This window comes from Protomyctophum parallelum, assembly GCF_964188405.1.
Source record: "Protomyctophum parallelum genome assembly, chromosome: 16".
Classification (NCBI taxonomy): Eukaryota; Metazoa; Chordata; class Actinopteri; order Myctophiformes; family Myctophidae; genus Protomyctophum; species Protomyctophum parallelum.
The window spans coordinates 14,155,458-14,182,885 of NC_139711.1; the positions used below are offsets into that span (position 1 = coordinate 14,155,458).

The following is a 27,428-nucleotide window of genomic DNA, read 5'->3' on the forward strand; positions in this document are numbered from 1 at the left end:
ACTAGCTGCGCGCACCAGAAATAAATAACCGACCTACAAGCTCAAAAAGCATCGAGGCAGTTACGCGTTGTGGGCTTGTAGATCTGCTGTTTTCGCAACCTGTTTTGGGGGAAAGCGGATCCCAACTGGCCAATCAGAGCGCGGCCATCCCTTCGGGCTATGGGACTGCAGAGTCTCCCGTGGTGATTGAGGGCGAACCAGTGTTGCCATGTCCGCTTATTATAAGCGACGTTTTGCGGTATTTCTGTAAAGTTGCTCATAATTATATTGTATATAGTTGCGGTCTGCTGTTTCTTCGGCTTGTTTCTAAAGTGTATATTTTGGGCTTATTTGGGGGTTGTTTAAACCAGTGATTCTCAAACCACATTTCATGTCAAAGTCCCCCAAAATAATATGTATTTGTCTGTGGCTCTGCACACCCGGGCCCCCATCTGAAAATATGAATATGGCATTTACTTAAAGATTTATTTTGAAAATAGACGATTCTACATTCCTCATCTGCTATTTTCAAAAAGCAGATGCTAATAATTAAAGTGTTCCTGTGGCTTCCTTTGGGCTTGTTTTTATAGACCATGTTTGCTTAATTCTCTCACACAATCTGGCAACACGAGGGCTAACTAGAGTCCATAGGTTTTAGCAGCAAGCAAGCAAAGCAAGTAAGCAACACACAGTGATGGTGAAGCAGCAGCCATGGTCATGGATTAATCTACCGTTAATTACACTAGTATTATCTAGACAATCACACTACAAACACGGCGTTTATCAACGCGCCACGCAGCGCACAGAGGACTGATTCATGCAGTCGCTTTTTGCACCGAGGATTTGAAGTTTAAAACCCCTGTTTTTGCATAAGGACAACACGGCTCTTTACGCACCGCCGCCGCCGGTAGGTACGTTTTGTTTTGAGTGTTATTGATTGATTAATTGGACACTTTATTAACAGTTTGCATGGACAGTCACAGGGAAGTAGTAAGTACAGTACAAGTTACAAGTTACAACACAAGGTCTGCTAAAACGATGACACCAAGAAAGCATTTCGGCTTGTTCCCATTGGTGTTCTGAGTGTTCTCGCATACTCAATTCATCGAAGAATTAGCATGCCGCTAGCAAAAAGAAGGGGGGTTACCTGGGATTGCAAACACATAACAATCGCGAAATCGATTATATAATGTCTTTTTAGTTTGTCCAAAATTCGCTTTTTTTGTTAATATATCACCGGGGTTGTGTGTTTGCTGCAGTGCATTGTCAGCTATAAGCGTCATGTAGTACACTAGTAGTAGATGCAGCAGTGTCACTTACAGTAGGACTTGTATAATGACCGAGTAATAGGCATAATAATGACCGTTGCTTACTGTTAGCCACCTAGCTAAGCTTATCAATGGCGCGGTGGTGGGCATTCAAACGCTGACCCAAAGCAGCGGTGGAAAAAGTACTATTTATTTTATTTTATTTTACTTAAGTAGCCCTAAAAGTATCAATTCCGCAATGTAGAAGTACTCTGTTATGTCTGGAATAAATAAAAAAATACTTGAGTAAAAGTACAAAAGTATTGATATTGAAAGTACCAAAAGTAGCCAATTCATAATGGAGAAAGTCCCTTTCCACAAGTTTTGACATTTATAAAAAAGATCTTTTGAAAATAGCAGATCTACAAGCTTGTAGATCGGCTATTTTCAATAAGTTGTTAATGTATGTTTTGTAATAATAATCAAAATCTTCAAGTAACTAAAGTTTTAAAATAAATTGGATTATATTTGGATCTGAGATGGACCGGAGTAGTAGAAGTAATACTAGCCTACTAGTAAACTACCGGTAGTAAAAGTATTGGAAATTGGAAACACTCAAGTAAATACAAATGGCTCAAAATTGTACTTACCGGTAAGTATAGTACATGTATACTTAGTTACTTTACACCACTCATTATGTCACAGTGTGTCCTATGTACTTACCGGTACTTGTTGTACAGTATTAACATTTTGGGTGTCTGTACTTCACTTATTTATGACTTCACTCCACTGCTGTTTCAAATATGATTGTAATTTCTTGCCTGGAAGGAATGAAATAAAGTAGGCTACACACACACTCTGGGCGGCAGTGGGTCAGGGGTAGAGTGGCCGGTAGAGTCACTGGATGGGAAACCGTGAGTTCCCGGGCTCCCCCAGAGTTGGTGTCCCTGGAAATAAACATATGGGTTTCCGAGGCTAGTGTCCTTAAGCAATTCTGGACCCTAATTGCTCCCTATGTGCAGGTTGGTGGCTTGCATGGTTTTCTCCGCCATTTACCTCTTTCAAATCTAGTGATTTTTTTTGTCAGGAACGGAACTCGAACCAGCAATGCGCTTTTCAAGCATTAGTAGCCTAGGGGGCCATTTGTTGTTATGCCTTCTCTGAAGTACTGTTGTACTTTGTCTGTCCACCACCACTGCCTGTGACCTTTTCTTTTGAAAGGAAAATGCCTGTGGTCTCCAAGGCTACCTGTGACCCTGTTCAAAACAATTATGAGTGTTTCAATTCTAATATAATTCATAATATTAACAACATAGTTAATGTTTAGGTCGGTGTGCCTTTTGTTGCCATGTTTTCAGTATTGCATAATAATACCAGCAGTGTGTTAAGCCACTACTTTTCAAACAGTTTCATGTCAAGGACCCCCATCTGAAAAGATGTTGTACAAGGGACCTCCACAACAAGAGAATATTTATGTTGAAAACTTTTTTCCCTCCAAAAGTATTCCAATTTTTCAGAAAAGAAATCAATTCTACTGAATCTTGCTCACAACACTGCACGCTAACCTTGTGAGATTGTAAATCCGCTATTTTCAAAGTATAAAATAGAATTATAAAGTGGTTAAATCGTTCGTTCCATTTTTCTGTGGACTCCACTTTAGCACTTCAAAGGCATTTAAAACAAAACTGCAGATCTCCTGAAACAGACAGTTTCAGGTCAGGTTACTATGAGGCCTTACACCCAGAACTCGCCTAACCCCTGCTCATTATGCGAGGGTGGGATGGCTGAGGGTAGAGAGGACACACTTCAAAATGCGCATTAAAACAGTCAGGGATACCCATATACCTGTCAGACTACTTCAATAGCGTAGAAGAGACACACAGGCACAACACCAGAAGGAGCCCCACTGATCTCATTGAACCCAGTTTCGGCACAAAAATGGGGGCAAATTCGTTCTACTGCTATGCCTCCAGAATGTGGAACGCCCTAACGGCTATAAAAAATGTGACTCCTTACCCTCCTTCAAAACCGCTCTAAAAGAGGTGGTGCAATGTGTAAAAAGTCTAAGCTTATGACCGAAAATGACGACAAAATAATTAAATAATATATTGTTGCTGAATACATTGAGCCCTGCCTACGCAGCCTATCAGGTGTGCATAAAACTTTGTTGCCTTGTATTGTACAACGAAATATAATTAATGGCTAAGAGAGGTCAATCAGACTAATTGATTTTGTGTCAATTTGTTTTAAGAACAAATGTATAAAGCGAGCTTCTGGATTATTCGCTGATAGGTCGGTTTGGTTATTGATCCTACATATCGGCTTTGATATATTATGGCCTGGGCTAATTGCCTAGCCCTAAGATGACATCAGTGTACTGTAGGGCTGTCATGATTACAAATTTAACACATTTAATAATTTATAATATTAATAGCAGAAATAGTTGATCTACATACAAGCTAGTAGATCTGCTATTTTTGCGTTTTTGAAGGAATTGCAATTAGGCGATTATGTAATACTATTAGTGAGATGCCTACATCAGTGTTGTTGTCTCTCTATCCCCGGCGGGCAGACTGGGAGCATGGTGGTCCCAGACAGCACCAGCATAGTCCAGCAGGCGGACCATGGGGGGTCCAGCGGCCTCCTGCAGAGCTCTGAGCCCGGGTACGAGGAGGAGCAGGCGGGGGTGGAGCTGGAAGAGGTTCGCAAGCTGCAGGAGCTGGTCCGACGCCTGGAGGTCCAGAACCAGACGCTCCGCAACCGGGGCGGAAAGAACCGGCTCCACGGAGGTAGGCCTGATCTCAGATTTACTTGAGCTAATCACTACTGTATAGTGTACTTTTTTTTATTCATTGTTGGAACCGTTTCCATTCAAAAACATTCATGAGTTTTCCCCCCAAAAGATACTTGCGAAAATAGCCCCTCATGTCTAGTGAGCTCGCGTTTGAAATTATAAAGTATATTGCCTGCAGTTTGTGTTTAGGCCTAAAAAAAAAAAACTTTGGTTTCCGATTGGCTGTCATTTTTGGGCTGAGTAGGTAGGGAATTTATTTTATTTTATTTATTTATTTTATTTGTCGTGGGAAAGTTGGGTAGCAAGGATTTTTTTTTATTTTTTTTATTTTTTTCGTGGGAAGGATGGGTAGAGAGGATTTTTTTTAAACTTTTTTTTTTCCTACGGCAATGATGGATAGGCTTCTTTTTTAATAACTTCAATATTTGCCTGAAATACCATATTTTAAATAATGAATGGTTCAAGTACACATAACACTACGTCTACATGCCTACAGCTAAACATTTGAAAACTTTGAATAGAATGTCCACACACTGGTTGAATACTTAATACGCATGTTTCATGATAAATTATTTTTATGTGATGTATTCCCATGCTTTTTGTTCTTGCTTAATGTAAATCGCTCTGGATTAAGAGCGTCTGATAAATGCCTAAATTGTAAATTGTACTGTCTTACAGTAACTAGAAGGCTCTGACAGTAATGAAATGCACAGTCACGTCAAACTGCTGCCCCTCCTCCTGCCTGCAACTCAGTTCATTTGAACTGTGGAATCATGGCAGGTCTAAGACTACATTTGCAAGCCCCCTATTTTATTTAGTTGCGCCTGTGTTTTGGGGTGGCATGAATCTTTCATGCTTGTAAACATTGTGAAATCACGTGTACTTCATTTATTGGCCATCCAGTTTTAGGTAACGGTGGTGTCAGCAACAACCCACCTAACGTAAAACAACCTCTGCTTTCCAGCTCATGTTTTGACATAAAAAGTTAGAACGTGTTGCTGGCATCAACATAGCTATAGTGCTAGTTATTAAAAGACAAAAACATAGCTAACGTTAGCCCCATATATGATATGTGCCCTCTCCTCTCCCTACGCCCATTCATGTTTTGACATAAAAAGTTAGAACGTGTTGCTGGCATCAACATAGCTATAGTGCTAGTTATTAAAAGACAAAAACATAGCTAACGTTAGCCCCATATGTGCCCTCTCCTCTCCCTACGCTCATTCTGTAGCTCCGAGCACATATATGGGGCTAAGCTAACGTTAGCTAACGTTCTGACGGGGTAGAAGCATGAGCCGAATGGGTTTCCTCCTCCTCGCATCTCAGGGCTATAGATACCGAAAGTCAAACATGCCCAGCACGCACCCAGCCTGGGCGCCTAGAGGCTCCAGGGTGGGGGGGGAGAGTATGTCGGCTGAGATGATAGTCCATTTATCCGCTCGGTCGTGTCTCCCTTCTGCGGACTTAAACCGACACCGGCACGGTTTCACCTCCTTAATTATGTCTTCAAATGTTTTTGTACTCAATCGTATGATCTGTGGCGGTGCTTTGCACGGGCAGTGGACAGTCACAGACACCGTGCACAGGTCCATGCTGTATGTTGTCACTGTTGTGTTGTGCGTCTCCTCGCGATGACGCATTCCAAAACATTTGCGCACGTGATATTTTAGACGAAAGAAAACTTTATTTTGACTTCGCGCGTCCCAATGGTCTCATCAAAGATAATTTTAATTTTAATAAAGACCTTTTGGGTCTTACTCGGTCGCATTCTGAGCTTCTTTTTTTTTTTTTTTTTTTTTTCCACCAAATGCCAATAAAATAATATGAGTCGCGCATATTTAATAGAGTCGGTCGGCAACCGGAAACCAAAGTTTTTTTTTATTAGGCCTTAGAAAAGCCTAAAAGGCAAGCTCAAATGTAATTTTTTCAGTGCCAAAAACACTATTAAAACACGAATTACAACATTGACGATAAATCAACTAAAATGTCCTGCTCGTGACTCACAGCCCAACTCCACGGCAGAACCGGCAACAACAGCAACAACATCACAGCGGGCGGCGGCACCAACATCAACGAGCGGTTGTCCTGTGAAGGAGGCGTCACCAACAACTCTCGCCTCAGGCTGGAGCACAGCAGCAGCAGCAACACAGACCTGGAGCAGCTGTCCCCTCCCCTGGACAGCAGCAGCAGCGAGGACATGTCCCCTGTCCCCACGGCCGCCGGGAGGCTGGAGGAGGAGGAGGAGGACGACGAAGGTAACGGACTGACCCTGAGCCAGGGGCAGAGTCCCACGGCGGACGACAGCCCCTGTCAGGACAGCTACGAGTCGGAGACCCTGGCGGACAGCGACTCGGGGGTGGATCAGACGGCACTGGACGAATTGGACGTGCTGGACTTGGAGGACGAGTGTGCGGAGGTGCAGGACGAGGACAGCTGGTAGGTGTCAGTGGTGTCTCTGGTGTCTTTCCAACAATTGACAATTTAGACATTTAGCAGACGCTCTTATCAAGAGCGACTATAAGCCAGGTAAACGCATACCTAGAATGCAGAGAGACGGTGTAGTGACTCAGTAAACTAGGACCACATAGAATGCAGAGAGAGAGAGAGTGTAGTGCCTCAGTAAACTCTCTCTCTCTCTCTCTATATATATATATATATATCCGTCTCTGTTCCCTGGAGTGTGCAGTCCCTTCCTTGGAAGGTTTTTCTCTTTATTTATATATATATATATATATATATTATTATTATTATTTTTTTAAAGATATTTTTTTTGCGGCGTACGCCTTTTATTAGTTTTTGAAGGGACAGACAGTAGGCTGACAGGAAACGGGAGAGAGATGGGGGAAGACATGCAGTAAAGGCCGTGTCGGGCTCGGGAGTCGAACCCGCGGCACACTGCGACTGGATTACCAGTCGGGTGCCCAGACGGTTACGCCACCGCCTGGGCCTTATATATATATTATTGATGCACCGAAAATTCGGCCACCGAAAATATTCGGCCGAAAATGGCAAAAAATGTATTTACGGCCTATTCGGTTTCGGCTCAAATAGGCCGAAAATATATCACCGAATAGTCAAAACACCGGGTCGGTATAAACACAACACGCGATTGTCTTGAACGTAACCAGAGCGCTCCGCATCTACCCCTCTCTCTCTCCCAACTTCAGTCTCCCCCACACACACAGAGCGTCAAGTTGCTCTGTGCTGTAGCTGCGATGCGCTCCGCGAAAACTGCGAGCTCATCAACAGGTTGCAAAATGCCCAAAACAGGTCCCAAAACATGGTATTTGTGAGCACCGCCACTGTCTATTCTTTTGTCGTATGACAAAAAATGCTCCCCAATGTCTGAATCTGTGAGCTTGCAGACAGGCTACGACGAACACTAGCAGTGAGCTTGCTCGTTAGCTCCTCAAATTTGTTCCACCTGTGTGTAATCTCAGCAGCGCATTTAAGTGGGCACAGGGCAAAAGCAGAAGCAGAACGTCGGTGAAAGTTTTGCTTAACAATGATCAGTTGTTCAGTGCTGTTTAACTTTGGCAATATGTGATACTAGAGCCTAGAGAACATGCTAATATGGCTGCTAAATAAGAACGGTTTCCCCTATCAGCTAGCGTGTGTGTGTGTGTGTGTGTGTGTGTGTGCGCGTGCGTTCCCACACAGACTGTGTAGGACAGTGGTTCTCATAGTGGGAGTTCCAGCTACATTATAGATAGTTAGGAAGTAAACCAAGTGGACCCTAAAGGGTCTGTAACAGAGTGCAAAAATGGAACCAAATAGACTCTCAAAATTTACATTGATTTTTACAATAGAAATAAAAATTTAATTGGGGTCCCAGAGATAGAAATGGGAAGAAAGACAGTCAGCTATACACAGTCAACATTACAGATTACAGTATCACTACAAGTACAAGGAATGGCAATGAAATCAAATTGTATAAAAAAGGGGGTAAAATATAAATTTTGAAGGAGTATTCATTTTTATTGTCTTTATTGTTAGTTACAACATGCCTACAATAACCTATAATAAGCTTTTTTTTTTAAGGTAATTGCAAAAAGTTGCCATAATCCGATTAATCCTTTAAATAATCGCCCGATGAATCGATTATGAAAATCCATAATCATGTCTTTTGCCATAATCGGGTAGCTTTACAACAAAGCTGTATTCGGTATTCGATTTCGGCCAAGAATTTCTCTTTCGGTGCATCCCTAATATATATATATATATATATATATATATATATATATATATATATATATATATATAAATGTTATTATTTATTTAGCCATAACTCACAAGCTCTTGTTAACTTGTAATACATTTTAAAACCCACTCTCAACCACTTTCACTTACAAAATGTGTAGCTAAAATAGCCTGTCTACAAGCTACTTATTTGTAGGGCAATAATGTAGGGGGAGGGGGGGGGGGGGGGGGTTTGCCTGACAGCGACGATATGATGTGAATCATGTGATATATTGTCTTCAGCGGAGAGAGGTGACACTCGCTATCCAATATCCACGTACATCACAGCAATGATGTCACAAGCAGTGTTCCATCATTGTATTCGTTTGTTTTGTATGTCTTTCTGAAGAACAGCCCTTTGAGCCACATGAGTCACTGACATTATTCCAGTTACATCCACGTTTGCACTTTAAGGGACGACGGAGGTGGAAGTATCTTGGCGGCAGAGGGAGTCATGATGTCGTTGCTGTCGGGCAGGAACCTTATATTTCATGTAAATTGATGCACTGCTTGCGTCATACAAGTCTAAGAGCGTCATGTGAACTCACAACACATTGCAAGCGCCACGTTGTGACCTTGTAGATATGCTATTTTTGCTATATCTTAAGTAATGAAAAGCATTAACAAGAGCTTGTAGTTGTACTAAATAATAACTACAATGGATCTGTTTGGAACACAGGTTCTTCTTTTCCATTTCCTGAAAAGTAAAACTTTGAAACTTTTTTAAAAATGTTTTCAAAAATACAAGCTTATAACACAAGCTTATAACACACCACTTCGTAATGTGTTGTAAGCTTGTAGATTAAAATGATTAAAAATTATTTGTCATATCTGCCCTGTTCAATTTGTGATTACGAAGCCTAAAAGGCAAGCAGAAGTACAAATTGTAACATTCCAATATTCAATGCAAAAAAACACAATTCAATCGTTAATCACAATTTGTGATCGTGACAGGCCTACATTAAGGTTTCCCTCCGACAGTGACAATATGAAAAAGACTAGATGAGGGTTTTTTTCCCTCCTCCCAGGCAGCAACAGAGGCAGGGAGAGTGTAATCTGAGCTATTCTTGTACTTGCAAAGGTCTACCTTTATGACAGAGGCACACTTTGATCATGACTAGTGACCGGGAGGAAGCTAGAGCACTGGTTCTCAATATCTGGACCAGGGACCAGCCGCGGTCCAAACGTTTCAGTCAGAAGCAGCTTTATTTATCACAGGTTTACAGCCACAGCTGTAAAGAAGTGGGGTTTGTGTAGCCACAATTTGCAACTCTAGATTGTTTTTTATAATGGGATGAATCTAGAGTTGCAGATATTCCACTTTTCTTTTTTGTTGTTGAAAATAGCCTATCTACGTTCTATCTTGTAAATCGTCTATTTCTTCTTTTGGGCTTGTTTTCATGGACCTGGTTGCTTATTTCTCTCACACAATCTGGCAGCACTGAGCGTGATATAGCCAGTGAGCTGTAGGCAACACAGCAGTGTTGACATTATGAGGGAGGGGGCTGGCGCTCGCTTACAGCTGAGCTGGGCTCTTTCATGTGACAGCAGCTAATCGGCTGCCAGCGTGACTTCACTTAACAGCACTTTGGCAAATTTCAACAGGACACTCTGTTTACCGTCCTTTATTTAAACAACTAGTCGTTAAAGGTTAAAGCCTGCTTTATTTCCCTTTAAAACTTTTTTTTATCTGGGATGTTAATTGTTTTGACCAAGGCAAGAGCTATTGGGCCTAGTTCATGGATGACTTTAAACTATGAGTTTCAGTGTTTGACTGTTTGTACATGTACGTCTGCCTTATTGTCTTGGTTTGGGACAAAAGTCTAATCAGACAGGTTATACTCAGGATTTCATCAACGACAGTTTAATCATGTAATATGTGCATTACAAATCTGTCTTAATGTGTGGGTGTTAGGTACATTTTGTGTGCTGGTATGGCTGATCTTGACCATGTTGTTTTGCTGTTAGCTACTTAACTTTAGCAGATCAGCCATTGGGCTTAGCAGACAAACCAGTTGTTATCATCTGAATCCGTTGCAATTTGCACAGCCCTACCATATGTGCTTTGCTTTGTGAGGTTATCATCCCAGGAGCCAGTAGCAACAACATCCAGTAATCCACACACAACGTCCATAATCTGATCTGCTTTGGGATGGATGCTGTGGCATGGCTAAACACAGCATGTGATCCGGGGGTGGGGGGTTGTTTCTCTTTAGTAATACTACGGCTCGGTTTCACATTATTTGGGCCCAGCTGAGGAGGTGATACTAACCCTGAGCTCTGGGAACTTTAGTGGGCTCTAGTATTGATCTCTGTGGACTCACCGATCAGGAGCACAGCCACTCTTAAGACCAGGGACCTGGCAGGAGTGTGTTCGACTCCATAGCATGCATGTCTTTTTTTGTGGGAAGAAACCCACGTGAACACAGCAGGGAGAACACAAGAACTACACACAGAACTACACACAGAAAGGAAATTGACTTGGAAGTATATTTCCTACGTTTGTTCCTTATGCATGCTTATGCTTTACTTACTTACTCTCTAAATTAGGGCTGCAAAACTATAAATTATTTTCGATTACTTTTTGGATTAACCAAATAGAAGCGCTTTAGAAAATATGCACACAATTATATGCTGTACATACAGTATATATCAACAAATCGATTAACTACTCATAGGTTATTTTTTGCTTTATCGCACAATGGTGTCATAGCAGATCTGAAAGATGAAAATAGCAGATCTACAAGCTCACGACAACACATTGCAACGTGAGCTTGTATAACGGCTGTATATTTTAATGTTTTGCCTGTAGTTAAATGTCCCAAATAGGGACATATTATTAATCAATTATTATAATCAATTATTGATCATTTTTGCATCATTGATTCGATCGATTAACTGTAGCAGCCCAATCTATATGGCTGAAGTGGTTAGCGCCAAAGCATTCAGAAGTAGCTCTGACTCTAGTCTGAATCTCTCTGAGGCGGTTTTCTCCGGCAGACCACGGTTGGGGCTGAAATTAAATTTCACTTGGCAATTAATTACGCGGCCCGCTCATGATACACCGCTATAAGAAAGCCTTGCTGTGTTTTATTTTTGAGTGGTGCAACCACTCCTACAACCATCAATGTCCGTGTCACGTATGTGACGTTAACCCACCTATGTATGTGTGAGCACCAGTATGAGTACCAGTAGGGGCGCTGTTGTGCCATGCAGAAACAGAGAAAGAGAGACAGTGCTGACAGACTGTTGCCTGCTAATGAGAGAGAGAGAGAGGGAGGAAGGAGGGGAGTTTCACTACTTGGTTCACACGGGTGTGATTCTTTTCAACAGCTCCGGTTGCTAGGGCCCCGCCCTCACTGTTTCTGTTTTTCCATAGCCATTAGCTTCTGTATTAGCCGCTGCCTTTGCACGCTCTTTTCTCGGAAACTACAGTGCTGTCCGTGGTTTTGAACAAATCGCCGATGTTCAGAGGTCATTTGTGATTATCCGGTGATCGCGATTGGAACATGGCAAGGATTGGCCTATTTTAGCTCGCTAGCATTAACGCTAATAATCTAGCATCCAAGATGGAACCCAAAACCGGACCCGCTTCATACTAAAACAGATTCTGATCCGGTGGCACCCAAGCACCACCACTTTCATCCACCAGGTGGCACTCAATGTGTTTTTGGCATTGAACACGTAACATAATAAATCCATTTCTATTTGGCCTTTAGGCTTTGAAGTTGCACAGGGTAAAGTTACAGTGTGCAGACTTCTATTTTTTATATTGCCTTATCCACTGTTTGGTCCTGCACCTTCCATCCAGTAGATGTGCCAGTTCTACTCTTTCTCTAGATATGACAAATAACCTAAATATACAAATAAATGACTTGACATATTTAATAACTTTATACTTAAAAAAAACATTAATAGTGGAAATAGCCAATCTGCTAGTTCACAACGGGTCACATCGCCACGCTTTGTGAGCTTGTATGTCTGCTATTTCCACTGTTTTTTAAAAATGTTTGAACATGGAAACTATTATGACGATTATGCAAAAAAGTAATTGTGATTATCTCAAATAATTGCAATTAGGCGATTATACGGTATGTATGTATTCATTGTGACAGGTCTAGGCATGGTTTGACTCTCTGTCTCTCAGAGGCTGTGCTCTCCGGCAGGCCATTGTGTGACCTGGATAACTCTCTGCATTGTTTCTCATCCCAGTGGAACATCACGGCTCTCTTTGTATTTGTCCAGTGGGATGATGAGTAGCCAGCGTAGATTCGTTCAGAACCAGTGGGCGCAGGCATTCGTGCGACTGACTGACTCCCACGTGATTGACCAATGGTTCACACACGCTCCACCACCAGCATTAGGGGTGTTAATAAAATAATCAATATATAATCTCTGTCCATGTTTTGGGCATGTCGTTATAGGCAGAAAGTCTATAGGGAAAATAGCCAATCTACAACTGCAAAGCTTGTACTGTTCTCAGGTTCTTTCATTGCATTTTATTAAATGATCAATTATTTATTAAATTATCGATTATCTTTCATAATTGATTAAATCAATTAGTTACTTAAGTACTGCACACCAGTCACCAGTGCTATTGTGGCATTGTGTGGTCTTAATGCTCCACTAAACTGTGCCGTTTAGCACATCAATCCCTATTACAGTAGATTGATGTTTTGAAGTTCTCAGTGTAATGTGCAGTGATGGATCAGACCATTCAGAGCACATTAAGATACAGGGCAAAGCACCCCGCTGCTATTGCTGCTGAGCATGTCTGGACAACCTCTCTAGGTCTGGGAAGCCTGGTTAAAAAGCCTGGTTTGTTGGACAGGATAGGCTTTAGGGTAGGGAAAAACCAGTTCTCTTGGTTTGGGCCGGAGGTTATTCTGTATTTACTCACCTCATGTCACAGTAGGGTCAGGCAATATGACTTCAAATCAGTAATCATGATTATTTCAAACTTTTGCCTCGATTACTATTTATGAACGATCATTAAAAAACAGTCAATGTGACACCCTGTGAGCTTGTGTCTATTTTCATGATTGTACACCTTTTCTCCACTTTTTCATTTAGCTGCAGAAACATTATAAGTTATAACTAGCTAAGACATACTTCCTGTACACATTACACATTATATACAGTCATTATTAAATGTGGTGTAAGTTATATATTCTTTTGTTGAAATAAGTGTTAAATAGTTCTATATTCTGATAGTAAGTAATCATTTCTAGACTGTATAGTGTTTGTTCGGTAACAGGGCTCTTCCTGTCTCTTCAGCTCTTTGGCAAACAGACTATTTTTTTCCCTCTCCTGATTGGATGAAATTGGTATCCCAACTGTATTTTCAGTTTTCTGGAGAGATGGGGAAACCTCTGTACTGTTACCCGATAAACACACTCTATAGCTATGATTACTATCAGAATATAGAGCCTGAACCGTAACAATAACCTTTTTTGTTTTAACCAAAACAAAAAAGCGCACAGCACCTTTTGTTTTTGCACGGCGCCAGGCCAACAAAAGCATTTAAATGCTCTTATCCAAACATTCCGCTACAGACTAGCTTGAAACATAACCACTTAACGCCCTACTTTATATACTTTGTCGTATGATGAGTAATGACAAATAGCAAGAATATCTACACGCTCACAATGTGTCACAGCTAGATTTCTATTCTATTTTTGGAAAACTCAGGTTGATTTTGTATTTTTATGTTGACCTAAAATAAGGGTGGCAGGTTGAAACATGTTTAGAAAAATAGGTTAGGGTATAATAATATTAATGTTAGGCCACATGTATTTAACTTTGTGTTCCATCATTTGGTTTTAATTAACAGACTACTTCATCTACTTTCAACCTCTGTTCATATTAACTGGTCCTCACTAATTAACTATAAAATAATTCTGTTTTCTCACTGTCTCAGAGGAAGGCTGTGGACAGCTCAGAAACCTGTATACCTACCAGTGACATTATCGTTAGGCAGTTTTGGTCATTTAGAACACGATTTAACAGTTTTGTTTTATTGTGTATTAATTCAAGAACGGCCTTTATTTCAGCATGTTGAGTTTCCAGAGCGATAAACTGTAGTTTCTTTCAGCCCATCGATGAAGTCATTGGTAGGCAGGTTTCTGAACCATCCATAGTCCACCAATGAGATGCAGCGGGAGCAATTAAATTAAGAAAAGGGGGAAATGGTTGAAGTGTTTCTTTAACTTGTCTTTTCTTTTCGCCTCCTTCCCTCCTTGCAGGCTCTATGTGTCTCCTAAGAAGCAGGCAGCAGACATGGGTCCAGAGTCTCCTTTGAAGTGGTGCCGGCAGGTTCTGGACCATCCCAGCCCCGAGACGGAGGTGGCACGTCGCACGCTGATGACACGTCTGGACCAGTGTACGTGTCTTCACTGTTATTTACACCAGGGCTGCTCAAACAGTAATGGCAGGGGTGCTTTGTCCACCACTGGCCAAGCTATTTAAAGTCAGTAGGTACACACGCGGTGCAAACAATGCAAGGAAATGCTTTCTTGTGAGCGCTATGAACAAAGCGCAACATGAGGCCAATGACACTACGGTATCTAAAAATAAAAATCCCCCCCCCCCCCCCCAGTTGTATATACAAAACAAGAGATAAGAATCAGTCTTATCACTACACCACCATGAATGCAGTCCACTATGTAGGCCTAACGCCAGTCAGTACACAATTTAGTTTAACTGTTATACCGCTATGTCGGAACGTTATGTCTTACAAAAGAATGAGTTTCAATTCGCGAGAACAGCTTCTGTGACTTTTTTACTACCATAGAATTTCCTGACCAAGTTGTGGAGCACCTGGTTCTCTGCGGTGAATGCAGTCTTATTTACTGCTCGCAACAACAAGGACCTGTGACTGTGGTTTTATTTACTGCTCACAACAGCAAGGACCTGTGAATCATGTTGACAACAACGTCCCACATAGCTTCCCGCAGCGGTTCTCAACCTTTTCTGGACCTTTTCTTGAAAGGCGTTCCGCGGCCCACACAGCTGAACAGTTCACAGTTCACAAAACATGAAGAGTAATTTAATCAATCAAAAATACAAAAAATATGATTTTCTCTGTGATTTTACTTTAGTTTGTCTTGTAAAAACAACACGGCTTCCGATTTTTGTGTGTGCTAAGATTTGTTTTGTTTTTGTTTTCATTATTTCGAATAACCTTGGATCCCATTTGTTACGGACGGTGCTTGAAGCCAGTGCTTCCTGCACCAACCACAGAATGGAACAACAAAGCTATTCACACCAGCTCTGAATGAGGCCTGGGTTGGATTACCTTCCCCCATGGCCCTGGCTCAGCCCACATGTTTAAATACCAACGTCCACAAGTGCCGGAAAGTAATTAAACTGTACTTCATACTTCTACTCAACTGCACCTCAGAGACAACATAATAGGCTGAATGTGTTTACAAATAATTGTACTGGAGTAAAAAGTACCAAATTCTCCTCGTGAGACGTCGTGGAGTAGAAGTATAAAGTATTGAAAAATCGACATACTAACTTGAGTAAAGTAAAGAATACAGCAAGATTGCACTTAACACAAAAAATGCTGGAAACGTATCCATACGCTTTATTAATATCGAACGCCGTACGCGCGAAGCGTATGTATACGTTTTATACGTTTTTTTATTGCTTACTGTACATCAACGTCCTATGCTCCAGGACACCGAAGAAAATAACAGCTTTCGTCTCCAGGAAGCTCCAATATGTGATCCGGGAGTAAAAAGCCCCTCCCTCCTGAAAAGAGGTCTGTCTGTGGCGAAGACGCTCCCTCCTCCAATGCCTCCATTACACGTATGGGTCTGCACGGCAACGGCATAGACCAACGCAGATGTCAGGGCATCTAAAATGGAGTTACCCATACTCTAGTGTCTGTGAATACACTCGATTCCCCCTCCCCTCCTGTTTCTACATGGTTTCTCCCGAGGAAGCTTTGTGGGGGGAGTCTCTTGATCGCTTTGGCAGTTTGAGTTCCCCCCCCCAGGCCCCACTGCGCCTTGCGATCGCCTTGCACCGCTCACTCATTCTCGGAAAAAGATATAACGCAGTCGTGTCGATTTGCCCTCTGCCAGTATATAAACCAAGAATAATCTTCAACGATCGCCATTTCATAACGTTTTCAACACGCACACGGCACACGCCATGATCAACTAACTGCCTGGCTACGTCTTCAGTCTTCACCAGCCATCGCTATCCGTTGTGTGTATCGCCATCGCGTCTTCACTTTGTTTGTTTGGGCAAGAAGCACGATCAGCGATGGAAAAGAGCTTTATATCCACGGCAGATAAGTAATGACGTATTATCGAAGGACCGCCATGATCAACTTACTGCCTACGTCTTCGTCAGCCAATGCAGCCATCATCGCTATCCGTTGTGTGATTGTGGATGTAGGGTGTAGGCTATATCCACGGTATCGAGAGAGACGCCCGGCTGTGATATAGGTCTTATCACTGCAATTATAATGAATAAAAAGGCTACAATCACACAACGGATAGCGATGGCTGCATTGGCTGGTGACAACGTAGCCTCGGTCCCAGGCAGTTAGTTGATCATGGCGGTCCCTCGATAATACGTCATTACTTATCTGCCGTGGATAAAACTCTTTTCCATCGCTGATCTCTGCTTCTTTGCCCAAACAAAGTGAAGATAGCGTTGTCCAACAAAGCAGCCAGTTATTTGATCATCTCTCTCTCCTGTGCTTCTTTCCTCAAACATGTCCAGACATGTCAACCTCAACCACTAAACTCACCGATCCAGTAACGCATCTCACCGTTATACTATCGTTCTGAAGGCAGATATAAAAATAAACATAAATAAATTATTGTCATATACATACTACACACTGAATGAAAGCTCTAATTGTCTACTTTTAGGAGGAAAACAAATACATAATATTGATCCCATGTACAGTTTGTCAGGCTATTGAATGCAGTTGTTCAGGTCCAACTATTATTCACAAAATAAGGCCTATAGCGACATGTACATATTATATACCGTATGAAACAGAAGACCCTCTGCTTTCATAAGAAAAAAACTAATACTGTAATAATAATAAAAATCACACCCCTGTGAAGTGAGCATTTCCTCATGAAGTTATCATAGCGAGTTATAAAGGTTTAAAGTCACAGAGATTGACAGGCAGATATAAACATAAATAAATTATTATCATATACATACTACACACTGAATGAAAGCCCTGAATGTCTACTTTTAGGAGGAAAACAAATATACAAATATATACAAATATAGTTTGTCAGTAATTGGCTATTGAATGCAGCTTGCGCCCACCAGAGAGGATTTCAGAAAATGCATGGACCAGAAGAACTATTATTCACAAAATAAGGCCTATAGCGAAATGTACATACTATATACCGTATGAAACAGAAGACTCTCTGCTTTCATAAGAAAAATACTTCTACTGTAATAATAATGAAAATCACACCCCTGTGAAGTGAGCAGTGCAATGTTGCGCAACATTGCACTGCTCACTGACAAACTATACATGGGACCATGTGTATTTGTTTTCCTCCTAAAAGTAGACATTCAGGGCTTTCATTCAGTGTGTAGTATGTATATGATATTATTTGTGTTCATTTTTATATCTGTCTGTCAATGTCTGTCAACTTCAACCTTCCATATCTCTGCTGTTTTTTCAAGCGAGCAGCGTGCCTTCAAAAGCAGGTTTTAGAAAAAGGTCAATATCTCCAGAATGGAAGATGGTAGAATCATAATTTTTTTTTTAAATTGAAGTGGACATGTTTGGCCTACTTTTTATTTATGCGATGTGATTCTAGCTATAAGAGGCCCCTCGCTGTGGGCCCCTAAAAAGTTCAAAAGTCCAATGTTAATCGCTTAGCACCAGCAAGCCTGAGCAAATAGAAAACTCTAGCATACAATGTGTTAAGTACAGTACTTAAAGTGTGTAAATGTACTCATGTTACTTTCCACCAGTGATGCCTGCCAGCACTGTGGCATTCACACATCGATGTACAGCTAACAATGAAGGTGCTTTCCAACAGGTGTAGTGGTGTACGTAAGGAACATTATGCCCTCATCGCGGAGCTCTACTTTATGTCAAAAATAGGACCTGTTCTGGCATTATGAAATGACCTACCTAAAAGGTGTGTGGGGTTTCTTTTATGGTTCTGTGCATCCAACTCAAAGGGTAACTCAAAGGTCGCCCTTTTTCCATTTTGCCACCTAGCTGTAAATAACAAACATAATTCATGTTGGTGATTATATAAAAGGTATTATCATATTAATTTATCATTGTTAAGTTCACTCTGTATATCCACGGGCATAATAGCATGATGATGCAATTACAAACATGGGCTACATGGATGTGTTTAATAAAACGAAATTAAGTAAAGTGCTTAATTTATCAGTCACCGTCTCTGTCTCATGTAATTATGAGATGACTATAGAGATGACTACTATACAATCAAATAAATATGTATACAAGATAATTTCAGAGACGGAAGGAAATACTAAATTAACTGTTAATAACTACATTAACACTTTTCGCGGGGTTGAGTTGGTAAAGGGGTGAGTCGTCTGGTATTCACTCGAAGTTTTGTTCCCAACTTCTCACCGATTCAACACAAGGTACAATGTACCCGACACGCGTCATCATGACATACTTAACCACATGATCCCTAGTTCTGGCGCAAACATTTGGAGAAAATAGAGGATTTACGAGTTGATGACGCATCGCTGCAGTGAAGAAATTTGCTGTAGAGGGAGAGGGCCAAGCACAGACCCCTGAGGGGCCCGGTAAATTAAGAATATACTGTAGTGTTTGATCATTTGAGCCCTATTAAAACTGTTTAAGTGCCAGGGATGTTATCCCGTCTTATTGCCGACTTTGTAATGGATGCCACGGGCGTTAAGACGTCTTGATTTTTTTTTCTTTTTTCATCCATATTTAGAAAATTCCTCTAAAATGGGGTACAGGTGATGACATGCACATTACATGCATAATAGAATTACAAATTCTTTCTTTCTTTATAATGGGCACTCAGAGCCTAAACTGGTGACCACCAGGTGGCGCTGAAGGAGTTAAATGCCTATACTGCGTGGAACATTTGCCTAAAATAAAAGCTCTACAAGTTCCCAGTGACAACGCGTTGTGAGCTTATGTTGATCGGCTATTTCTGGCATAGATATTTGAGGGATGCATTACTGATGTCGTCACCTTTAATACATAAATTACATTGATTTCTTCTTGTGTCATTACGTTTATTTTATTTTATTTTTACTTTAAAATATAACTCAGGAGCTTATTTTAATGTGTGTCTTGTCCTGTCCTGATTTTTACAGCAAATTATGATGTAGTCCTAGTCTTTTGAATAAAACACCATTTAGTTTTTAGTGCTATTTAGTCATCTGAAATTGTTTAGTCTAGTAGTCTTAGTCGACTAAATATCAAAACCTTAGTCTATTAGTCAACTAAATTAACATTGTCCTGTCCTGTCCCCTGCAGCATCCCGTTGGAGGAACATGTACAGCAGTCCCTCGGGGGATGCCCTCAACCACAGCTCAGGCCTGACCTCCCCTGGGTACCACAAATCAACTAACAAATCCACCCTACTAACCTGTGGCAACTCAGGTATGGCATGATGAGATTAACACTGCGGGTGCAACAATGAAACCCAACGTCATCCATTTAATCAATTGTAGAAAATACAGTAATTGATCATATGTAACTTTAAATCTATTGCAAATGAAAGAAACCCTATTTCGGGTATCTTATTATAGGCAAAACATTTCAGAAATGGTGAAAATATCTGATCTTTGTAGATTAGCTATTTTCACGGTACCGTTGTGTGACAAAGTATAACATTACACTTAGGAAGTTAATCAGCTCGTTGATGTACACTTGTACAGTATGAAATTAAACTTCTCGATTAATCAAAAGGCTGAAAAGATATTGGACAGTTGCAGCCCTAATTAACACTGTGCTGTTCAACCTCTGCTCTGCACAACATCTGTGCTGTAACTGCATTGAAAAAAGTTACATGCACTAATGTGTTCTATAAAGCAGTGGTTTCTCAACCTCTTCCCTTTCATGCCACGGACCCTCATTTGAAGACCATTTTTAGATCTGGGTCTCTCTGGGATCCTCTGTGTTTAATAATTAACTCTGACAGTTAAATCAACTGTCAGAGTTAAAGTAAGACCCATGGCGGTCCCCCCCTGTGGGTTTATTGATAGTTTAACACTTCAGATTTTGACAGTATAAAAACAGTGTTAATCCTCCGGGGCCCAGGGTGGTATCAACTCATATCATTGTGGTGGTCCTGGAAATGAAAACGAGTTTGAGAATCACTGTTCTGATTGGATCTGCAGAGTAACAAGGGAATGTTGGAGATGGCATTCAGGATACTAGATGTGTGTGTGTGGTGTGTGAGCGTGATTGCATGCGTGTGTGGTGAATTACTGAGCTATGATAATGATATCGGTGAGCTTGGCTTTGTGGCCGTATTGGTTATAAATACTTTGCACCTGTGTTATGGACACTAGGGATGTGCACTGCGACCCACGTTCTTATACATATTGTACATATTAGTACACGGTTGGTGTAAAAGCAGGGCAACATTCGAAAAACTACTACCGGTATACAAAAGCCATTTGGGAATTAAATCATATTTTAAATGCCGCCTAAAAGTAGGGCATATGACAATTAATCACAAGCCCTGATCAAACAAATATAAATAATCAACTAAAACACCCGAGATGCATACTATTATAATACGACAGAAAATACTACAATGGTTCGAGTTGAGTCTTGTTAACTGACACACATGAAATATCCTACTTGAAAAGGTGAAATTGCCATGTATTCTAGCCTATTAAATTTACTTGGGGAAAGAATGTATTAGTTTTTTTTGTCTTTCTAAATGTACGTGTGGGCAGCCTTCACTCTACAATGCTGTGATGATTGCCAGTGGTGGAAAAAAGTACTCACATTTTTTTACTTAACTAAAAGTGTTGGTACTGTCATGTAGAAATACTCTGTTACAAGTAAAAGTCAAGAATTCAAAATGTACACAAGATGTAGTGGAGTAGAAAGTAAAAGTACTGGAAATTTGGAAATCTTCAAAATTGTACTTAAGTAAATGTACTTAGTTACTTTACACTACTGATGATTGCTCAGAGTAACTCAGGGAAATAAGTTGCCACTTCAGGAAGTGGAAATGGAGCTGCGATGACGTGGGATGATGATGTGGGATGTTAATTACAAACAAAAAAATCCCTTCTAGAATAAAAGCATGTTTTACACTAAATTGATGACAATAAATAATAGTTTAACAGCTGGCTAGTATTTAGCATACGATTATCAGGGACAGAAGTGTTTATACAATAGTTGACTAGCCGTGCACATCCCTAATATTCACTGTGCAAAACCAACGATAGTGTTGCTGTGCAAACTCTTTAAATAACCAATCTTTGCATGAACCTGTGGACTTGTTGCTTGGCTTGTGAGTTGTGAGGGTGACCTTGTTTAATATTTTACATAACCAAATGCCTCTGGATGTTATGTTGTCACCCAGTGCTATGGATGTGTGTTGTGTTCAGACAGACAGACACAGGCCTTGCAGACAGACAGGCAGGCCTGGCAGACAGACAGACAGACAGACAGACGGACAGGCCTGGAAGGCAGACTTTGCATACAGCCATGTGCATTATCACCAGACAAGGACATTCCAGATTAATGCTGATAGGCTCAGCTGGCAGTGAAGACAAAGTGTCTTGAGCCAGACATATAACATCAGCCATTATTTGACTTTGACGACAGCAGTACCGGAAATTATGCATTATTGATTTTAAAGTTAGCATTGTTTTGCTAATCAATGGTCTAGGAATCTTCCAAAATGAATCGGCCCCGGACCCAAAATCTTTGCATTTCTACTGGACTGCAAAAAGAACATATTTATTCAAACGCAGGCCATAGCTCACTGTCAGACAGACATACATGTAGCTGATTCCTACTCACATTTACAAGTCTCATACGCCAAAGAAGTCGGGTGGGGTGGGATTTTGTTTTTCGGATTACATTTGAAGTGAAACAAGATGCCGTTTGTCTAAAGTGGAGGTTGTTTGGGTTTCAGGTTTGATGGGCGTGCACTCTGCCCTGAGCTCACAGTCGTCCATCGACAGCGAGCTCAGTACGTCGGATGACTCCATCTCCATGGGATACAAGCTTGCGGACCTCACCGACGTGCAGATCATGGCTCGCCTGCAAGAGGAGAGTGAGTAGTCGCCGTGCCTCGCATGTCACGTTCGCCACAGAAACCATAGATACTTTCCAGAGTCGAGCTACAATTTGCAACACTAGATTTGCAACACCAGCCATTGACAGCCCATACATCCAAACAGAAAAGTCCTATCTGTTTGCACTAAACTCACCGACAACAACATCCACCGGAGACATGTTATGCGATGCTTTCTGTCAAGAAATGCAATGCAAGTGTTGAAAGTGCTTGTTTTTAATAACGCAACGTCCTGCTGCCTTCTGCATTATGTGCCATTTCAGAACTGGTGGTGAGTGATTTCCATGGAGCGCTTCCAAACTCGAAATGGAATGTAGTGACAGAATTTGAAAGTAGATCATAATAGCATGTGGATTTTTATTAAACACTTGGCAGATAGAAAGAGGATAATTCAAGCTTTTTGTACAGGTGCAATGTTGGTGAGTTTAACGTTGTTTAATACATGGTGTATGGGCTGTCAGTGACTGGTGTTGCAACTCTAGATTAATAAATCTAGTGTTGCAAAGTGCGGCTACCCCAGAGTCTAAAGACTACACGGGCGGCTGATAAGGAAATATGAAGTCAGTCGGAGGTTTTGTAACGATGATTAATCAAAAATGTAATGTATAGAATAATGGTTAAGAAAATTGTTTCGGTCAGGCAGAAACCTCATATCTCCATATTTCATGTCGGGTCGTGAATTGGGTGCAGGCATTTGTTTTCCAACATACCAAGAGTCCTACAGTCATTAAGTCCGACACATGATTAAACAAAGGAATGGTTTTCATTTAGATTTACAAGGTTTTACTTTCCACCCGACGGTGACAAAATAGACAGCCCTAGTTGACACGATTAGCAGTTTAGCCACTAGGGGCAGCCGCATGTGTACAGTATTGGTCTCCCATGTATTGTGTGTTTAACTTTGTTTGTCTCTCAGGTCTGAGGCAGGACTACGCTACGTCCAACTCTGCGTCTGCGTCACGCCGCAGCTCCTGTGCCTCGCTGCAGTCCCTGCGGCGAGGAGGCGGCGGGACCTACAGGTTATTATAGTTTTTTATATCATAGTTTTATTTTATTTGTATTGATGTTTTTAAAGGCTTAGTTTTAATTTAGTGTTTTAGTGTTCAGCCCATACTTCCAAACAGAAAAGTCAAAAAATGTATTGAACAACTTCTACTGTAGCTGTATGGAAAGCTTGAATTATCCTCTTTCTACTTTTTTTGTTTCATAAAAATCCACCGTAGACTTATTTTCAGTGTTACATTTTTTCAGAATATTTTGATTTAGTCTTAATCTTTTGAATAACACACCATTTAGTCTTAGTCCTATTTAGTCTTCTGAAAAACCATAGTCTTTTAGTCTTCCGGGTCCATTTGGTTTCATTTTACACTCCCAAGAGTTAAATTATGTTAAACATCTGCTGCAATACTTGGCCTTGATATGAAAAGGGTTGAAAACCACTGCTCTATAACCCTGCCTTCCAGCGACCAGGAGTTTGACAGCTTCAGCCTGGAGGACGAAGAGGACGAGTGCTGCTCGCTGCCACAGCGCCGCCATCGCTTCACACCGTCCCCGCTGGGCTCGCCGCGCTGCCTCTCTCCCTCCACCTCCAACCACGGCCAGGTAGGCCTGGCACCATTATTAAATAGTCCTTTCCATGTTGAAAAATGTCCATACATTAAAAAAGAAAAAAGGAAATGAAAATCCGCAAGCAACTATTTCCGCTATTTTTAAGGGACCAAGAAGACACGCAGTGACTTTGGTCACTTCTTGTTTTTGTAGTTTTTTTTCTTCTCCTTCTTCTTCTTCCGCCAAAAATAGCTGTTCTGACTGAACCGTGCAGTCGCTTTTTGTGAAACTCGGTAATCTGGTAGAGGGCCATGCCAAACGGTGACTATGCGAAGCCCATGACCATTGGCCAAATGGTGGCGCTATAGCACTGAAATTGAAAATTAAGTTGAAAATGCAAACTTTGAATGTACATATCTCATGAACCGTTTGACCGTTGGCAATGACACTTTGATACACTTATGTGTCTCCTCATGCCGAACAACTTCCATATTCTGACTTTTGACCTCTGACCTTTAGATTACCCACTAATTTGAAATATATGAAAAACAGTTAAAATGTATCTTCTCCCAGAATCTTTGATCAAAATGCACAAAAACGTCTACACTTGAACTTTGGACTTATACGAACAAAAAATCGTAACAGATTTCTTTTAAGTGAAAAAATGAAGTTTTTATGACCCAATAATAAAATGTTGTCTTGTGAAACCTCTCATGCAACCAATACGTCTTCCAAATACGGTTGGCAGAGCTAATACCTATACTGCATGTTACTGTATAGAATGAGTCAACTGACAGAGTCTGCTTAGCTCAGTCGGTAGAGCTCTCACCTATGGACCACAAGGTCACTGGTTCAAATCCGGTTAGCGACATTCTTATTTGTGCATATTGCTCTCTCTCTCTCTCTCTCTCTCTCTCTCTCTCTCTCTCTCTATCTCTATATCTATCTCTATATCTATCTCTCTCTCTAATAGAGATACTAGTAACTGTAATAGAGTAATAAGTCTAATAGTGTAATAAGTGTATTTAGTGTAATAGTGTAATAGTGTAATAAGTGTAATAGTGTAAAAGTAGTGCAATAGTTTAATAGTGAAATTGTGTATTATGTCTACATTTGTAATAGTGTAATAAGTGTAATAAGTGTAATAAGTGTAATAGTAGTGTAATAGTGTAATAAGTGTAATAGTGTAATTAGTGTAATAGTAGTGTAATAGTGTAATAAGTCTAATAGTGTAATAGTGTAATAAGTGTAATAAGTGTACTAAGTGTAATAGTAGTGTAATAGTGTAATAAGTGTAATAGTGTAATTAGTGTAATAGTAGTGTAATAGTGTAATAAGTCTAAATTTGTAATAGTGTACTATTAGTGTAATAGTAGTGTAATAGTGTAACATAAGTGTAATAGTGTAATATTGTTAAAAGTCTAATAGTGTAATAGTGTAATAGTAGTGTAATAGTGTAATAAGTCTAATAGTGTAATAGTGCAATAAGTGTAATAGTAGTGTAATAAGTGTAATAGTAGTGTAATAAGTGTAATAGTGTAATATTGTAATAAGTCTAATAGTGTAATAGTGTAATAAGTGTAATAGTGTAATAGTGTAATAGTAGTGTAATAGTGTAATAAGTGTAATAGTGTAATAGTAGTGTAATAGTGTAATAAGTGTAATAGTGTAATAAGTGTAATAATAGTAATAGTGTAATAGTAGTGTAATAGTGTAATAAGTCTAATAGTGTAATAGTGTAATAGTAGTGTAATAGTGTAATAAGTCTAATAGTGTAATAGTGTAATAGTAGTGTAATAGTGTAATAAGTGTAATAAGTGTATTTAGTGTAATAGTGTAATAGTGTAATATTAGTGAATTAGTGTAATAGTAGTGTAATAGTGTAATAGTAGTGTAATAGTGTAATAGTGTAATAAGTCTAATAGTGTAATAGTAGTGTAATAGTGTAATAAGTCTAATAGTGTAATAGTAGTGTAATAGTGTAATAAGTGTAATAGTGTAATAAGTGTATTCTGTCCTCTCTCTGTCTCCACTCTCTCTGTCCTCTCTCTGTCCTCTCACTGTCTCCACACTCTCTGTCCTCTCTCTGTCTCCACACTCTCTGTCCTCTCTCTGTCTCCACACTCTGTCCTCTCACTGTCTCCACACTCTGTCCTCTCACTGTCTCCACACTCTGTCCTCTCTCTGTCTCCACACTCTGTCCTCTCTCTGTCTCCACACTCTGTCCTCTCACTGTCTCCACACTCTGTCCTCTCACTGTCTCCACACTCTGTCCTCTCACTGTCTCCACACTCTGTCCTCTCTCTGTCTCCACACTCTGTCCTCTCACTGTCTCCACACTCTGTCCTCTCACTGTCTCCACACTCTCTGTCCTCTCTCTGTCTCCACACTCTGTCCTCTCATTGTCTCCACACTCTCTGTCCTCTCTCTGTCTCCACACTCTGTCCTCTCACTGTCTCCACACTCTCTGTCCTCTCTCTGTCTCCACTCTCTGTCCTCTCACTGTCTCCACACTCTGTCCTCTCACTGTCTCCACTCTCTCTGTCCTCTCAATGTCTCCACACTCTCTGTCCTCTCAATGTCTCCACAATCTCTGTCCTCTCTCTGTCTCCACACTCTCTGTCCTCTCAATGTCTCCACACTCTCTGTCCTCTCAATGTCTCCACACTCTCTGTCCTCTCTATGTCCTCTCTCTGTCCTCTCTCTGTCTCCACACTCTCTGTCCTCTCTCTGTCTCCACACTCTCTGTCCTCTCTCTGTCTCCACACTCTGTCCTCTCTCTGTCTCCACACTCTCTGTCCTCTCTCTGTCTCCACACTCTCTGTCCTCTCTCTGTCTCCACACTCTCTGTCCTCTCTGTCTCCACACTCTCTGTCCTCTCTATGTCCTCTCACTGTCTCCTCACTCTCTCACTCTCTGTCCTCTCTCTGTCTCCACACTCTGTCCTCTCTCTGTCTCCACACTCTCTGTCCTCTCTCTGTCCTCTCTCTGTCTCCACACTCTGTCCTCTCACTGTCTCCACACTCTCTGTCCACTCTCTGTCCTCTCACTGTCTCCACACTCTGTCCTCTCACTGTCTCCACACTCTCTGTCCTCTCTCTGTCTCCACACTCTGTCCTCTCTCTGTCTCCACACTCTGTCCTCTCTCTGTCTCCACACTCTCTGTCCTCTCAATGTCTCCACACTCTGTCCTCTCTCTGTCTCCACACTCTGTCTTCTCTCTGTCTCCACACTCTGTCCTCTCACTGTCTCCACACTCTGTCCTCTCACTGTCTCCACACTCTGTCCTCTCTCTGTCTCCACACTCTGTCCTCTCTCTGTCTCCAC

The 27,428-nt window shown here is 41.0% G+C and overlaps 1 protein-coding gene across 2 annotated transcripts in view; it reads left to right on the plus strand.

Annotated features, from left to right (window-relative positions):
• The first annotated feature begins 681 nt into the window (after nt 1–681).
• Nucleotides 682–27,428, plus strand: part of LOC310873318 (SLAIN motif-containing protein-like) — a 35,832-nt gene continuing 9,085 nt past the window's right edge. The window contains exons 1-8 of one of the 2 annotated variants that reach the window (XM_083785668.1): nt 682–890; nt 3,799–4,015; nt 6,027–6,456; nt 14,505–14,641; nt 19,763–19,888; nt 22,392–22,532; nt 23,470–23,572; nt 24,017–24,155. In XM_083785668.1, coding sequence (XP_083641794.1) covers nt 3,808–4,015; nt 6,027–6,456; nt 14,505–14,641; nt 19,763–19,888; nt 22,392–22,532; nt 23,470–23,572; nt 24,017–24,155 — 1,284 coding nt within the window. In that variant the 5' untranslated portion in view covers nt 682–890; nt 3,799–3,807. The remainder of the gene's footprint in view (nt 891–3,798; nt 4,016–6,026; nt 6,457–14,504; nt 14,642–19,762; nt 19,889–22,391; nt 22,533–23,469; nt 23,573–24,016; nt 24,156–27,428) is intronic. The other variant, XM_083785667.1, reaches the window with a different exon arrangement.